Here is a 17589-nt window from a genome sequence, read left to right on the forward strand (position 1 = left end):
TATACATTTTAGTCTTGGAACATTTAAGATTACATTACATCTTAAGGAAATATTGGATTTTCTGGAAGAACATACTATCATTTTCAAAGAGCAAAGACAATTATTTTTCATACAAAATACTTATGAACTCACCAACTTAATTGTTGACACTCTTTTCGAAACCACTTGTATTCTCAGGAAATAAGTAGACAGGTACCCACACATGTTTTGGTGAAGACGGAGCTTAATATTGTTACGTCTTATATTTTGTTGTATGCTTTTGGAGTCAAACATTGATTCAGATACAATGTAAATATTAAATCATCAATACAATGTTGGTAATGCTTTGATCTCTATTATGCAATTGTTGTGATACTGTACATGACATCATCCGCCCTCGGACGTTTCCGCCGTTTACTCGGTTCAGGGGGTGTGACATCCTTGAGCTTAAAGGTGCAAGCTTTATGAGGTTTTTGGTGTCATGCATGCATTAAGTCACTTATTAAGTCCTTTTTAAGCTCAAGAGCTTCTTTTAGTCATGCATGAACGTAAAGTTGGAAACTTTACGTGATAATCCAACTCATGGAAGTTAGATCTGTGTTTTGGAGCTTTTTCTTAAGGGATTAAGTGATTGAATCAAGTTTGGGCTGAATAGGGTGAGTACACTCGGCGTACAAGCCTCCAAGTGAGTACGCTGCGTGTACATGCTGACTACGCCCCGCCTACTCGGTCTGTTGGGCCTCGTATGTTTGGGCTTCGGTTTGGGCTATCTTTTGGGGCATGGTTACTTGGGGTTTTGTTGGGCCTTCTGAGAACAAATGTTTTGGATTAACAAAAAGTTAATGGGCTTTGGGGTAAGGCCCATATAAGGGTTTGGGCCCAATTTGGAATCAGCAGCCCTAAACCGCTTCGGCGTAGGCTGCGAATGCACCGGGACCGGTCTCTGCTCTCTCGTCTGCAGCTTAATCTCAATCTCACGCCGCCTGGCGGCCTCCTGCAACTCCAGCAATGAACCAGAACGCTGAGTGGATACAAACTACCTGGTATCAGTCTTGAGCATGCTTAAGTAACGGGTCATTTGAACCTACTCAGAAGCAACAAACTCAGGACAAATAATGGCCCTCTCCGTGAACATATTGGTGATCTCTGTCACCGACTTAGTCCCATGCCTCAGGTCCAAATACTCCTGGGCCAACCTCTCACTCTCCACCAGTGACACATATCTAGAACGGAACATCTCCGGAAACTGCTCCCAAGACACAACAGCTCTCTGCTCGGTAGAATATGATCTCGTAACAAGTCTCCACCAATCCTTCGCTCCGGACCTCAGAAGGCTCAGAGCGCACCTGACCTTCTGGTCAGCTGGGCAAGAGCAAGTGAATAAACACCCCTCAATGTCAGACAACCACCTCATGGCTATGATTGGGTCCTGAACTCCATCAAATGTCGGGGGCTTCGTATTGTCGAAGTCCCGGTACTGGAAGACTCTCCCAACACCAACCCCAGTAGCGGCAACGATTGTGGTGGTTGCAACAGCAGCAACAGCCTCAGACAAAGCAGCATAACGCTCATCGAAATACTCCACCATAGCGGTCTTAATAGACCCAAATATCTCTAGAAACTGTGCTCGAAAATGAGCAACAACCTCCTCTTGAAGAATCTCCCTAATCCTGTCCTCGGACATAGCTGACCCATCCTGACTGCCAGCTCCCAATCCCGATCTGGATCCATCCTCAAATCGTCTCGTCATAACCCTAATGAAAATAAACCAGGGAGATATCAGATAATATGCATATCATATCAGGGGAACCAACTCCCAACAAATCCCTAGGGGTTGTGACTTCCTTGTTACGCGTAAGGGTCCTGTGCTTTCAGTAGTATGGGCCCATACTACCTTCCACACCTACCCATATTTGTTTCAGAGGATCATCACAAAAACCATAACAATACACACTAGCATACTCATACACTCAATCCTCACTCCCTAGAGGAAGGCTAAACATCACAATACTGGCCGACCGACCCCACACAACTCATCCATGAAACTTCCACCAACCCTGCAGCACTCGTGTATGCTAATCATACATAACATTGGACCCTATAGATAGTCAAATATTTGATCCTATCTTAAGCCCTTCATCAAACAGGAACACGAAATAAGGCCAAACCAAACATTCTCAGGCTATAGAATCTTAGTTATGTACAACCATGATGCATACACTAATCACTATAGTAATGATGTCAATTTCATATAAAGAAGAATCCTAGGCTATCAGGCATCATATAATCAGGAAATTCTATCATGCAGTTCCTGAAGATCCCTAGCCTATCACTAGCATGTTGTTCTACCATATCACAATATCAAATAGTAGTGTGGTAATTTGGGGTCTACTTACTGGCTCCGGCTGATCGTACACATCACATCCTCTTTGATTATTTGAAAATACTTTGAAATATCATTTTAAAAATCTTTTCCTTAGTTTGAGACTGGATTCACACGATTGTTCCTCCGATTCACTCAAACCTAGGCTCTGATACCAACTTGTAACATCCATAAAAATCATGAAAATTTTAAACTTTTAATACCAACCCAAAATCAAAAATTGTTTACAGCATAGTTCTCAAAACATGTTTAATATCAGAGTTTCCCAAAATCATAAGTCAAAACACGAGGATGTGTACAGTCACACCTTCTCCTTCCCGCGATCATCTGAAGTGAGATCCCCCAAAATACCAACACATAAACAGATAACAAATATAATTAACAGCATACTATGGGTCCAATCAACCATCAGGTTGGAATACCCCAGGCCCCTTAACAATCGGGTTGGAATGCCAACATACTATGGGTCCAATCAACCATCAGGTTGGAATACCCCAGGCCCCTCAACAATCGGGTTGGAATGCCAACATACTATGGGTCCAATCAACCATCGGGTTGGAATACCCCAGGCCCCTAAATCATTGGTTTGGAATGCCAATACACTATGGGTCCAATCATCCTCGGGATGGAATACCCTCGGGCCCATCCACCCATCGGGTTGGTATGCCCTGGCCTATTGGCTTACGCACAAAGTAGTGAAGCCTCAGCCACCGACCAAACATGTGCACATATAACATATAATTATATAACAGTATACAACCAGTCAAACAGATCTACAGATCACTAAGCATAGCATCTTCCAATATACGAAGCTATCGATCTAACAGATCACTATAGTACAATAGCATGCATATCAGGATATCAATCCAATGGGTTGGCCTTGGTGACTTCGACCCGTAAGTACAGTGAGGAAAAACTCACCTCACAAACTAAACAGAAGCTGATAATGTCCCGACTCCGAATCTCAACTCTCTAACCGACACCTAATCCCACAAATTGACCAATTCCATCAAAATCCCCAAATACCCTCAAGGTCAAACTTGGTCAAAGTCAAATGGTCAAACCCACTAAGTTAACTGAGTCAACCCAACCGAGTCAACCCAACCGAGCTGACCTAGTGCGAGTACACATGGCGTACTCCGGAGGTACGCATGGCATACACGAGACCTCGCAACTTGACCACCATTGGGGTGGTTGACCGAGTACGCGGGGCGTACTCAAAGTACATGGTGCGTACCCTCGTAAACTTCAAACTCCATTAAGTGATTAATGGCTTAAGCACTTAAGTCCATATTCCATATCCAAGGCTCAAATGCACTCTAGAGTCATAAAGTTTCCAACTATGACTTTACAAGTCTAATAAGTGCTTAACTCAAAGTCTTAATCTATAAAGACCTTCCACAAGATGCATGGAGAAATTCTAACCAATGGGACTTCATTTTTATGGCTAAGGACCCCTCCTAGAGTCTGAAAGGACAACTCAAAATGTCCAGAACATGCCATGCTCAAGATGATACTTTTGGGACCAAAAAGTAACACAAAAACACCCATAAACAAGATCTAGTAAACTAGCCATCAAGGTATGAATTTATACCTTGAAATGATGGAGAATGGTGCAAAACTTCCAGATCCAAGATGCTTCTTCCCTCCAAGATGAGCCTGGTTCCTTCCTTCTTCTTCTAAGCACACAAACACACATTTTAATGCTTGAAATGGCTTCACGAGGTGGTTATAGGGTTACAATCACGAAAGAGAGGGTGGAGGTTGTTAAGGTGAAGGAAAACGAGGCCATAAGGATACTTAAATACCAGCCAAACCCTAAAATTTAGGGTTTCCTCATTTAGCAAGTACGCCCCGCGTACATAGATATACGACAATCATAGTAGGGCGCGCCCTAGTACTCTCAGCGTACATACTAGTACGCATGGCGTACTCCTCCCTGCTAGAATTACGAAAATGCCACTAGGGCTCCAATGCACAATTTCTTGGACTTAGGGACCAAACAATATAATAAAATTAAAGGGTTGAAATTAAAAGTACCTTAACATCTGGATGTTACATAGCCACACACACTCTACTAACTAAATATAAAGCATAATGTGCAATTTCATGGATTAGCATATTATTTCACATTTTTCCTAAAGTCACAATGAGTGGGATTTTTAAAATAATTTTGTTACTTTATATCATTATACTTAATGATGAGATTATGTCTTATCAAATTCGTTCAGCTAACGACACTCCACCATACAAGGGAGCGGTGGGTGAAAGTGGACACCCAATCGCGGTTATTTTATAGGTTACTTCCTTATATCCCCTTATAGTATGGTTTCGTGAATAAGACGTACTAGCGATTTGACTGACTTTGTCTTATACATATAGTAATTAACCTTTAATAATATATATATATATATATATATATATATATATATATATATATATATATAAGGTGTATTTTAAAACTTTTTCTAAAATACTAGGTTTAATATTTAAATTTTCGAAATTAATATAAAATTAATTTAATTTAAAAAATTAAACAAATTATGATTTAATCTTTTACCTTTAATTAACAATTAATTAAATTAATTTATATCACATGAGGATTAAATAATTACTTACTGTTAAACTATTAATCAAATAATTTAAATTTAATCCTAATCCAAACCCTACTAATTTTCGAAAATTAGGATGTTGGGGTTATCCAATTTTAATTATTCTATTTTAACTAATTAAAACAATAATTATCAAATAAGGAAACCCTAACAAACCCTAATAAATTTCAAAATCAAGGGAGGAGGCTAAGGTTTCAAGAACCCTAGCCCAAGTCGAAAATTCCAAGCATTAGGGTTTAATTTCTATAAACCCTAATTTGATCTATTAAACTATTATGCATATTCAATTGAAAACAATGACTTTGATACCACTGATGGGTTTTATAGGTTACAAAAGTCATGTGGCGGAAAATAACTTAACTCTTAAGTTCACATGCAACCTAATTGGATCTATGTTTTCACTATTAAATGCTACAATCTATTGAACATCAAGAACCCTAATGTAAACCTAGTAAAATCAAAAATCATAAAAGGTTCAGGGTTTACATACCTTCTTGATTATTATAGTAAATAATCAAATAAATCCTTCTTGAATTGACTTGGAAGCTAGCACCAGAAATATTGTGCATCTAATGATTTGTACCCAAACCCTAGCAATTAGATTACTTTGAGGAGAGAGAAGGAGAAAGGAGATTTTTTGGTTGTTCTTTTGAGAGAAGGAGTGGTCGAAAATGAGAAGGGTTAAGGCCCTATTTATAACAGAACTAGGAAACCTTAGAAACCCTAATTTGAATATAATAATATTCTAGAAACCCTAGAATATACGTCCAAAACCGTCCATCACTTTGGGGAAGGTTATGGAACCCCCTTTTGTTCAACTATTGAACAATTACAACTTAGGTCCTTGTATTTTTACTTAATCCAATTAAACAAAAACTTAATTCTAATTTATTTATGATTAATTCTTAATTAAACAATAATATTTCTAATTAATATGTTATTCTCATAATATATTAATAAATCATTAATTGCAATTTATTAATCTTATAAAAGATCAATAAATCAGCCTCTCTATCCAAAAAGCATTTTAGTTAATTACTAGGGTTGAGAGCAACCCAAAAGGACTTTGCTAATAATTCAAGTATATACCAATTTAGTTATTGAGTTAAACACCTAATCCAACATAAAGTTTCCAACTTTATCCATAATAATGTTTCAAGCTTTCAAGATCTAAACTTTAATACACCAAAATGGCCTAAATGACCAAGATAACTTGCATGGCTGAAAGGGAAGACAAAAGATCAAAACTTTCCTAGTCCATAAGGTCCAAAAAAACATTCTAAACTGATCAAAAGGCGTTGGACTCCAGATCTGAAACATACAATGTTCTTGAGACTTAGGAGAGTAATAAAGTTGCAAACTTTATTCTCAACTCTCACCCAAAACTCGTTAAAATGGACCAAAACACCAAATACACTTATATCCACGATGAAAAGAAATAAATATTGGAACTTTATAACTTACAAAGGTCTAGAAGGTAGATGGAGATTGAGATCTTCAATTGCCAAGCTTCAAGGATCAATCTTGCATGAAAACATTGCTCCAAAACCACCAAAAAAAACTCCAAAAGTTGATGAGAGAGGGGAGGGGAGGCTCAAATATTGAAAATGGAGGCTATGGCTTCTCGCAGGAGGTTCTATATACGATAGGGGCTAAGAAAATACCTTAAAACATGAATCTTTACCTTAAATGCCTTGAAAACCCTAAAAATTTGTGGGCTTGGGCTGCACAGTTCTCATGTCGTGAGAATTACTTCTCACCTTGTAAGAACAGGCTCCTAACTTCGTGAGAATTACTTCTCACCTTATGAGAACGAGTTTTCACCCAATTTCACTCCAACTTCCAACAATCATAACTTCTTCGTTTCAACTCCGTTTTCAGTGTTCTTTATATGCATAGAAATGTATTGAGGAGCCCCCCAACTCTATCTAATTACATTTGACTTAAAACACACCAAAGTAAAATCTTTAATTCATGAAAGAAATCTGAAACCTTACTTTTCCCATTTTACCCTTTGACTCCAAAACACAAACCAAGAGCTTGGATCACATAACAAATATTATCCACATCCAATATGGTCTAAACCCTATTCCCTTTAAGCCCAAGGCCTATATTTGATCCATTTATTGTCCATAATCCCGAAATAAGAAACTTCTCGAAACAGGATGTTACACCGTAATCTTGACAATTATAACACTGAATGTTACTTTTGTCTTGGTTGGAGGTTCCCCGGTCGCCATTACGAGGCTGATTTGAACAACCACCTTAATATCCTCCTTTTTGGTTGTTATTTCTACCTCTTCCCCGACCTCTACCACGACCTCGCGAGTTGTCGTTGTTACCACGATAGGAGTTATTCTAGTTTTTGGAGTTATCACTCCTTTTCTTCATATTTTCTACACACTCTTGATGAGTTAGGAGTAGCTTCTTTTCATCCACTTTCACTAGATCCACAAACTCTTTCATCATAAGTCTTCAAACGACTGATCACTTCTTCAATCATCATGGTTTCGAGGTCCGCAAATTGTTTAATGGATGATACAATATGCAAGAACCTTGTTGGGACCGCCCTCAAAAACTTCTTTACCACATATTATTCTTCCATTGTGTCCCCCAAAGATCGGATGTTTCTTACTATGTTATTTATCTTGAGCGCAAAGGCATCGATCAAATTTGTTTCCTTCATGGCTAGAACTTCAAATTCTACCTTTAGGGTTTGTACTTTCGCAACCTTCACCCTATCCGCTCCAAGATACATGACTTTAAGAGTATCTCATGTTTCTTTTGTTGTTTGCTTCTTTGTAATCGACAACAAAGCTTCCTTTGGGATTCCTTGGTAGATGGTTGCCAACGCCATCTTGTCCTTCTTGACATGTACGATGTTTTGAGGGTTCTTCGTTTTCGCAGTCTCCTAAACATCTTGTGCTTCTTTATGGCCCATACGACGTAGTTGTTGCGTGACAACATCGGGTAATGAAGCGATGATGTTCCATCTTTCTTCTGCCCATCTATGGTGTGATAGACTTACCTGGTTCAAGCTCTAATACCAAATGTAATCAGTGGGGCTACTGTAATATGCACCTTGTTCAGCAAGGAAAAACAACAGAAACATGAAGTGTAGAAGAAAGGGACGGAGAGGGGATCAATGAAAAAAGAAAACTTTGAAAACAGAGAATTACTCGACTGCTTGCGCCAAAGTAAAAGTTACTAAATAAAATTGGTTCCGAATGAATTACAAGATTACATACGTCATATATTTCTACTAAACAAAAAGTATTTGACTCATATTTTAAAACCGAGAAATAAACTTAATAAAAAGCAAGTTTCCAAAAATACTCATACACTATTTTTTCTAGAATTAAACCAACAAGAAATAGGAAGGAATAGGTAGAAGGATGTCTCGCATCTTGGAAGACGGAGACGGGCTCAGAGAGACTGTGGGAAAAGAAGCCGATGACTATAAAGACTTGTAGCCGAAGCCGAAGACTTGAAGCCGGCTTATGAACCATAAGCCGGGCAAGTTTTAATATATATAACGACAAAAAAGTGATAATCCTTTTTTTTTTTTTTTTCAAACCGACACCGAAATCTTATTGCTTTTAGGATAATAACCCTTTTGAAAATATTAAATTCAAAACTTTAACAGATAGCATATTTCATTACTTACAAAATGCTAGAGTCATCATTCATAATTTCAATGGAAAAACCCTAATTCATGATTTGGAATCTTTGTTACATCAGCAGCCATAACCAGATGTGAGAGGCAGGCAGGCCATTTGACCGCTTTCCCCATCCTTTCCCGCGTTCCATTAATGCCCCCAACACTCGCCACAAACTTTTCTTCACCGCCGCAACAAAACCCTTCTTTCTTCCAAATGCATATTCTCACACTTTTCCCCTTCAGTTTTATTGATCTAAAGACCCTCTGTAAAAGTAAAACCCCATATGATGTACCTTCTACTTCGTTATTCTATTGTTAGCATGTTTCAAAGCAATCCCAGATGATGTTTACCCTTTCAAGATTCAAATCTCTTGTATCCTGTTCGGCGTTAAACCTTGAATTCTCCGTTCATCATATATAATGGTATGAAATTCGTTTGTCATTGATGGTTTTATTTATGCATGATAACAATTTCTAATTGGCAATTGCCTAGTTGATCGAATAGTCCATCTGTTTTTTTAACAGACAAACTTCAAATTGATTGCCACATCTGTTAGTTTCTTGAATGTGAAATTGATACTGGTTCTGTTCTTGATCTATTTTGAAGTTTGGAAATGACTTTTTGTCCAATCTTTTCTTCTGAAATGGATGGGTATTTACTATTTAGTATATTAACTGTGAATACTTAACATATAACACACTGTTTTGCTATATTAGTTCACATATGGGAAGTGGTTTATTGTTCTTAGTATTCATCAGACTCATAGCTTGCTTTTAGGGCTCAGAAATTGAATCCCAGGTGTATGTGTACTTGAAAAGCAATCAAAATGGTTAAATGATTTTGTTGCATTTCATATAAGCAATGAGATTAAGAACAAGATTGCATAGTGTAAATGGTTAAAGAATTTGTGAAACAACCCTCAAACTCAAACTTAATGGATTACACAAAGTACATTATTGTGCTTATTCCTTGCAATGCATTTTCCACAATTTGGTTCATTAAACTAATGTGCATTGTGATTCAAAATCCAGTATTTGTCAAATTTAAACCATCTACTATTCGGATCGCGTGAATTAAATCTTTTTTGGGTTTCCTATTTGGGATGGGCCTCTTCTGTTGGGCCGGATGCGTATACCTAATTCAATAGATAAATTTAGGGTTAGCTATTCTCTACCTAAATTACCCCTCTCATTCATTTGCCTACTCTTTTCAAGCTCAAATTCCCCTAGGAAGCCGATCTTTTGAAGTTCTCAGGTAATCTTGTTAACTTTGTAACCCGTAGTTGATACATATACAAATCTACCAAATGCATGTTATCTCTTATGACTTTGTTGTTAATTTGTGTTTGTTGATTTGATTTGGAGATTAATGTTTGATGCTTTTCTAGCATGTTCATTATTATCGAATCACAATGTATCTTTTTCCAATCTATATAACAATTGTTATCGGATCCCATGTTCATTTAGTTTCTTGTATATATGTTTGTTCTTAAAAGTTAAAATCTTTTCTATATGTGTTTTCAGTCATATCTACAAGATTCTGATTCATTTGGAGCTCGAAGATGAACTCCAATTATTCATTGGCAGTTACTCTCACAGACATTCTTTATGTGGTCAACCCCACACAAGATGATTGGTCAAAACGATTTCAAATCATTAATGATCTTCGATCTGTCATTGAAACTTTGGAAATTCTTAGAGGTGCTACAGTGGAGCCATTTGGTTCTTTTGTGTCTAATCTTTTCACAAGATGGGGTGATTTAGATGTTTCCATTGAGTTACCAAATGGATCTTACATTTCTTCTGCTGGAAAAAAGCACAAGCAAACTTTGCTGTTGGATGTACTAAAAGCTCTGAAAAGAAAAGGTATGTTTTATTTTGCTTTTTATTCATTAAGTTTTAGCCAAATTGAAAGAAATAGCAACCTACTTTACTCTTTTGATAAATATTTGTATTTTTTATGGTATTGATGATGTGGATTTTTATTTTACAGGTGGATTTCATGGGATAAAATATATATCACATGCAAGAGTCCCAATCTTGAAATGTGATAGCAACAAGGACAATATCTCTTGTGATATTTCCATCAACAATTTGACTGGTCAAATGAAGTCTAAAATGTTGTTTTGGATAAACGAAATTGATGGGCGTTTTCGTGATTTGGTTTTGATTGTATGTTTTTATTTTTAATACAATTGTAAACAAGAACTTATGATAAGCTAAAGTGGTATTGTTGTTATTTTTAGGTCAAAGAATGGGCAAAAGCACATGGTATTAATGATCCTAAAACCGGGACTTTAAATTCTTATTCCCTTAGCTTACTCATCATATTTCACTTTCAGGTGATTTTTTTTACCTTTTTATATTTATTTTTGTAATATTCATTTCATTTTTTCAACATACTTGTTTCTCTTTTCAGACTTGCGAACCTGCTATTCTACCTCCTTTAAGTGAAATTTACCAAGGGAATATGGCTGCTGACCTTTTCGGTATATTTTAACTTTTAATGTATATTTGAAGGGCCAAATGAAGGAAATAGCAACATACTTCTCTATCTTTATTAATAAAAAAAATAAAAAATAAAGTACATTGCCTACATATGTAGCAAGAGTGAAGTACATTGCTATTCTCCACAATTTTCCTGAAAAACTAAACTCATGTTTTCCTTCATTTTGATGTGGCTTAACACTAAATTTTGAATAACAATAAGGTGTGAGAGCTGTTGCTGAAAAAAACATTGAAGATGCATGTAGTTTGAGCATAAACAGGATTAAATCAGACAAGTCAAGAAGGGTTAACAGAAGCTCGTTAGCAGATCTTTTTCTTTCATTTCTTGAGAAGGTAAGTTTGGCTTTTATTTGTTATTCTGTTGAAGATTTTAAATAATATGTGTTTTGTTTTTTCAGTTTTGTGACATTAATGTGAGGGCATCAACACAAGGGATTAGTCCGTATAATGGACAATGGGAAGATATTGATAAAAATATGATATGGCAGCCCAAAACTTACGCACTATTTGTACGTTTTCTACCCCTATCTTTCTCTCTCTGTTTTATATTAAAAAATAAGTGTGGAAATGGTGATATAGATCGAGGACCCGTTTGAGCAACCGATGAATTGTGCAAGGGCTGTAGGGCACAGAAATTTGATGAAAATTGCACAGGTGTTTCAAAGCAGCTATGAGAAGCTGACTTCTCCTAATCTGACCCATCCACTTGCTGTTCTTGTGAGGCCTGAAGTTTTGAGTATTATGTCAAGATCTCAAGTTCCAAGCTTTGTTGGTGGTGTCAATGGCATGAATCTGGGCCCACATGTTCAAAGAAACCCTGTTGGTAGTAGTAATGTTAGGGGTGGGGCCCATTTGCAGTTGCCATATAGGAACACCGGTAACAACAGCAATGGTGGTTTGCAGGTGCACAGAGGAGGAGGTGTATATCCTCGTGGTGCACGTGCACCCGGACAGCAACAACCTTTTATGTATCAGAACATGATGAATCCGAGACCTTTGGTGGGAAGTCAAAGTCAAAGTCAAGTTCAAAGGAATGTGAACCAGAGACCAACAACAACGGGGCAGTCTTCTTCTCAAAGTCAACAACAAGTTCATCAGATATGGAGGCCAAGATCAGAGAAATAGTTGAGAGTGTTTTTGGGAAAAGAGATTTTGAGATGGTTTGGTTTGGTTTGGTTTGAGTTGGTGGATTGATTTTGATCCATCTTAGTCCTATATTGCAATTGTATGAATTTTGGTTCAGATGAGATGAGAGGTCTAAATTTGTCAATACTTTGAAAGATTTTTTGGGATGATTTTTGGACATTGTTTATGTTTTCAAAAGGCAACATTGATTGGGTATGGGTTAGCATCTATATCCACCCGATTGTCATAAAAAGAGCCTAACAGACAATACACATGTGATGTGAGAGTAGAAGAAAGATACTAATACTATAAAAGACTAAACTGCAAATTTTGTCCTTGTGGTTAGCAAAAAAAAAAAGTGTGGATGGAGTCCAAAAAATTTCCACAACCAACCTAAAATCACAGATATACCCCCCCTTAAACATATATTTTAATTTACTTATTATTAAAAAAGAATTCATATCCACCCAATCCCCCCTCTCTCTCTTTCTGACAGTCATACCTCTGTCTTGATCCTATCCGGCCATCCCCATCTAGGTTTCCATAACAAAGATGAAGGTGAGGTTTCCATCCCGCTGCTACGAGTTCCAGTTCAGGGTCTGCATCCTATCAATGTTCGGATCTGAGATTTCTTCTTGGTGTCTTGGGTGCACCGAAGGCTCCGACAAATTATGGTGGATTTCATTGGCGATTCCTCTCCGGAGAGAAGGCGGGGGCTCCGGCGTTAAGTTGCTAACAGAAGACGAGAGAATGAAGAACGGAAGATTGGGTGAGGGTGGGGGTGGGAGGGTTGGGTTTTGTTTACTTTTTTATTAAAAATAATAATAATAATATGGATTTGAAATTTTTTAAAAACAAATGAAAAGGATAAAAGAGTCGTTTCAAAAATTGTTCAGGTACCAAATCCGCAGAAAGTTTGTGATTTTAAACCGGTGGTGCAAGTTGGAAACTTTTGGACTCCATCCACACCTTTTTGCTAACTACAAGGACCAAATTTGCAGTTTAGTCTAGGATAAATGATACTTAAAATAATGTAAAATATGTATTTATATTACAAATTTACAATATCCAAGGATCCTAACTCATTAATCATTACTTGGTGTCCTCGTAACAAGACCTAGTAGTTGAGATATTGATATTCATACAGTAGGTCCAGGTTTAAACCTGTAACTTTAAAACAATCTATGCAATTATAATCATATCCAAAATATATTACTAATACTCTTATTAGATTTACCCACCATATAACCTTGGAACGAGTTCATATGATGCGGTTTGCTGCTTTTAATCATTACTTGATTCATGTTGTAGCATATGCAGACCGAGACTAAGGATGAACAGAAACCACTACGCTGAAACTTTCTATTTAATCCTACATTTATGTTGTTGTAGCGCATTCAATCTTTTATTGGATAATTACTAATTGATTTAATTACCAGTTTAAGTTTTAAGACACCCTAAAATCTCACAACAGCAATTGGTCATCTGTTTTTCAAGCAGACAGAAGGAACTAAGTACTCTCTTCTTGTTAGTTTTAGAACTAAAATATCTCCAACATAGTTTTAGTCTTTACAAAATAAACTAGAAAACCTATGTGTACCTGTACAACTGTAAAAACTAAAAACCGAAAGGAAAGAATTATAACAAAAACATATCCAGTTTTGTTTTTACTTTTTGTAAGAGATTAATTAATTAACGGAGGCGTTTATCACAAATCAGGATTCTATAACTTGCATGGGGTCCCTCAGCTGTATCTCTTAACTTTACATGCCAACCAATAGCCTTTGCAATCTCTTGAAGCTCATCCATCACCAAAATTGAATCACGAATGTACACGTGTCCCCCAGGTCTCAATATTCTATTCATCTCGATCATAATACTAGACATATTGCATCTGATAAATAATTAAAAACACAATTAAATCATGTTAAAAAAACAATCAAAAATCATTTAAAAAAAAAAAATGTATTACCTTTTTTGCTCAACTGAAAAAAGACCCGCTGCATGCAGGAGATCATATGTCCTAGGATACGTATCAAATGCTTCACACCTGTCAACAAATATATTTAATTTATGGGTTATCAAAATTGGAACAGTATAAATTACATGTTTGGTCCCTCATTATAGTTAATTTTCTCAACTTTGGTCCCAAAAGGTTTCCTCTCCCAATCTTGGTTTCCAAGAAAACTGAATAAGTTACATTTTTGGTCCTAGAGTATAGCTGATTCTTGCAACGTTGGTCCTTATTTGAGGTTCTAGTAACGCTTTTTGTCCCTGTTCCAAATAAAATGACTAACTTTGGTCCCCGAGTAAAGCTATTTTTTGCAATTTTGAGGCCAAATATAAACTAGAGTCATTTTACTTGAAACAATAACCAAAAACATTACCAAACCATCAAATAAGGACCAAAGTTGCAAAATAAGACTTTTTGAAACAAAAATTGAAAAAATCAGCTATACTCACTACTCAGGGACCAAAAACTGAAAAAATTAGACTAAAAATGACTACTTTAGTTCGAACAAGGACCAAGGTTGCAAGAGAAAATTTTTGGGGACCAAGATTGCAAAAATCAGCTATACTCAGGGACCAAAAATGTAAATTACTCTAATAAAAATGAACAATAATGGTTTTATTACCAGTCATGCATGACTCCCACTAGTCCACGATCATAAATAACTGGCAATGTATTTGGACCACTAACAGGAACAACATTCATCACCCAACAATCCATTTGATTATCTATCAAGGCAGTTGCAAATCTGCCAAAATAATAATAAAAAAAAATGATTAATCTTTTATTAAGTAAATGAATAAATTGATGAAAAGACAAACATACCCTCCGAAGCCAGCTCTCATGTCCATAACATTTCTGAGTTTGAATTTTTTCCAGTTTAAACCACGCAAATAGCCATCTATGATTTCTTTCCAGTATTTTGATTCTGCTTTAAATAAATCCTTTCTTGACACAAATGCATCAAGCTTTATGCTGTGGAGGCGTTCCGGAGGATTATGTAGTCTCGAGGGCCATTTCGTAATATTTGCTCCCGATTGATCCTCGGGCAGCCGGGCAATACATGGCTTCAAATCCACATACCTATAAAACAACAACAAATTAAAATAATTAGATTTTTATTTTAATAAAAATCTATCAAGAAAAGTGAAAACAAAAAGAAAAAAATTACCAAACATCATCTGGATTATCTTCTTTTTCACACAATGGGGGTTGAGTACCCAAATCACGATTTGAATAGCAGGTATTATCAAGGGGCTTCTGCCATATTGCAATATAACCTTCTTTCTTCACAAGATTCCAACAAATTCGACTTGTAAGGTTGGTCATCACTGAGAGATTTATATAAAAATATTAAAAAAAACATATCTTTTTTAATAATATCATAATATTACTACCTTCCCATTGTTCTTCAAGAAGAGGTTCATGTTTGTAAACTGGTTGTGCTGCCCAGACAAAATATCCACCTGCCCGAAGCAACCTGTTGACCTCAAGCAGCAAAATCCCATCTACATTTATAAGCCACATGTTAAAAAGTGAGATTTTTATTTTTATTTTTTGAAAGTGTTATGTGATTGATGATTGATGATGAAGGGTTAGTTAGTAGTTAGTAGTTAGTTACCATCACGAGTCCAATTAACTCTACATCTTGAGCAATGGATTAAATCAAAAGCCTGGCTTGGATAAAGCAACCGCCTTGTTGCAAAAGCTGCCACCATGGCAGGGACACCACGTTCAAGTGCAAACTGAATCTGGTTTTCATGTACATCTTTTGGAGCTACTGATACAGTTACTACATTTCTTGAGGTTAAATAGGCACCAAAACTTGCCACACCACATCCAACATCTAATACAACACGGGTTTGCCTTCCAAAACCAATGGCTGGAATCATCTACCATCACACATCAAACATTATTTCAGAGGTTTTCTTGTAAATCTGGAAGCTAGAAAAAGCAGCAAAATGGTATGAAATTTCCCTTTTAAGATCATATTCATACCTTTGAAATCTGATCCAGGTACTGATCTGCACCATGTATGAACTGTGTGCCACCTCCAGGAAACCTAAATTTGTCCTTGTTTACAACAATCCAATTCTGACCACCTTTATATTCAGCTAGCTGTGCATGTGGAACATTGCTATACCATACCTGTCAGTGTGGAAATGATTTCATTCAAATCAAAATGAATACAGAGACAGAGCAAGTTGATGCTTGATTCTGTATCAGTTGTCCCCTGTGTAAAGCTGTATTCAATTTCATAATGAATGTGAATTGGAGAGATTAAGAAGACGATTACCTCATCACGACTTCTTGGCCATGGAATTGGAGGTTTGTAACCCCTGGGAGCTGGTACCAAGCAGTTTAATCCCTTGTCTTTCTCAGGGCAATGGCGCTCGAACTTTTCCCCTTTCTCTGTTGATTTTAATCTATTGATGGCTTGAACATTGTCCAAACAAGGTATATACTCCCTCATACTCGCCGGACACATCCCAAACTTCCGGACCTTAATGGTGACCTTAACTCCGTCATTATCACCTTCTGCAACTTCCGTCTCATTATTCCAATTTTCTATCCCGTCCGGATCAAACTCCCCCACCTCAAAATCATTACTCATTACCCCATTCTCATCCACTAACCCTAACCTCTGCACTGCTGGCGGTGGCGGTGGGGGTGGAGGAGGCGGAGGCGGAGGCGGTGGTGGTGACTGAGAAAGCAAAGTTGATTGGGGAATTGGAGCTAAGGCATGATCAGCTAGAATTTCTGATTCCTCGGTGTTGTTGATTAGAGAAATAATATCGAAGGTTTTATTGTGATTTGGGGAAATTGAGATCCAAGGGGTTTTGGTAGTTGCGTTTGAGTAAGAATTGAAGAAGATAGCTCGTTGATAATGATCTTCGGACCATTGTTTACCGAAATAGAAGAAAGCTAGAGCTACAAAAACGAATCCGGCAGATTTTACCAGACTTGAAGATTTTAACAGATCGAATCCCTTCATCTTTGCTACCACATTACCTGATCCAATCCTTCTTCCCTTCCCCTGACGTTATGTGCATACACTGATACACATACACCTACAATTCAATTCAACAAGCTCCTTGCGTTTTTTCGCCGGCGTTAACGAAGAGAATCTGAATCAGCGCTTTAACTGTGCCAGCAATACACTGAATTCATACATACTATGCGTAGGATACACGACGCCTATATCTATTAATCTATGTATAAATGTGTGTGTCTGTGTCTGCGAGTGTTCAGTGTTGTAATAGGTAAGTTCCTTTGTGTAATTGAGGAATCCAAGAAGAAGAGGAAAGAA

The 17589-nt window shown here is 37.0% G+C and overlaps 2 protein-coding genes across 2 annotated transcripts; one reads left to right on the top strand and one right to left on the bottom strand.

Moving 5' to 3' along the window:
• Positions 1 to 8633: 8633 nt before the first annotated feature.
• HESO1 (Nucleotidyltransferase family protein) lies at positions 8634 to 12448 on the top strand. The gene is made up of 8 exons (XM_079068206.1): positions 8634 to 9058; positions 10160 to 10501; positions 10629 to 10807; positions 10882 to 10977; positions 11055 to 11124; positions 11346 to 11476; positions 11542 to 11652; positions 11723 to 12448. Exons 2-8 carry the CDS (start codon positions 10198 to 10200, stop codon positions 12266 to 12268), a joined length of 1437 nt encoding a protein of 478 aa, XP_078924332.1. The 5' UTR covers positions 8634 to 9058; positions 10160 to 10197; the 3' UTR covers positions 12269 to 12448.
• Positions 12449 to 13771: 1323 nt separating this feature from the next.
• Positions 13772 to 17589, bottom strand: LOC145132308 (S-adenosyl-L-methionine-dependent methyltransferases superfamily protein). Its single transcript, XM_079067054.1, has 9 exons — positions 16576 to 17589; positions 16278 to 16427; positions 15901 to 16171; positions 15677 to 15787; positions 15451 to 15610; positions 15105 to 15362; positions 14905 to 15027; positions 14241 to 14318; positions 13772 to 14162 (listed from the first exon to the last, which is right to left on the bottom strand). The coding sequence occupies exons 1-9, from the start codon at positions 17272 to 17274 to the stop codon at positions 13961 to 13963; spliced, it is 2052 nt and encodes a 683-aa protein (XP_078923180.1). The 5' UTR covers positions 17275 to 17589; the 3' UTR covers positions 13772 to 13960.

This window comes from Lactuca virosa, chromosome 8 (assembly GCF_052849685.1).
Source record: "Lactuca virosa cultivar CGN04683 chromosome 8, Lactuca_virosa_CGN04683_v6, whole genome shotgun sequence".
In the NCBI taxonomy this organism is placed as follows: domain Eukaryota; kingdom Viridiplantae; phylum Streptophyta; class Magnoliopsida; order Asterales; family Asteraceae; genus Lactuca; species Lactuca virosa.

Excerpts from the sequence above, each read along its gene's own strand:
- HESO1 (XM_079068206.1), top strand. The coding sequence starts at position 10,198 with ATGAACTCCAATTATTCATTGGCAGTTACTCTCACAGACATTCTTTAT. Across the intron at positions 11,125-11,345 it reads TATGGCTGCTGACCTTTTCG|GTGTGAGAGCTGTTGCTGAA; the intron begins GTATATTTTAAC and ends AATAACAATAAG. Across the intron at positions 11,477-11,541 it reads TTCTTTCATTTCTTGAGAAG|TTTTGTGACATTAATGTGAG; the intron begins GTAAGTTTGGCT and ends TTGTTTTTTCAG.
- LOC145132308 (XM_079067054.1), bottom strand. The coding sequence starts at position 17,274 with ATGAAGGGATTCGATCTGTTAAAATCTTCAAGTCTGGTAAAATCTGCC. Across the intron at positions 16,428-16,575 it reads GGCCAAGAAGTCGTGATGAG|GTATGGTATAGCAATGTTCC; the intron begins GTAATCGTCTTC and ends CCACACTGACAG. Across the intron at positions 15,611-15,676 it reads TCTTGAAGAACAATGGGAAG|TGATGACCAACCTTACAAGT; the intron begins GTAGTAATATTA and ends TAAATCTCTCAG.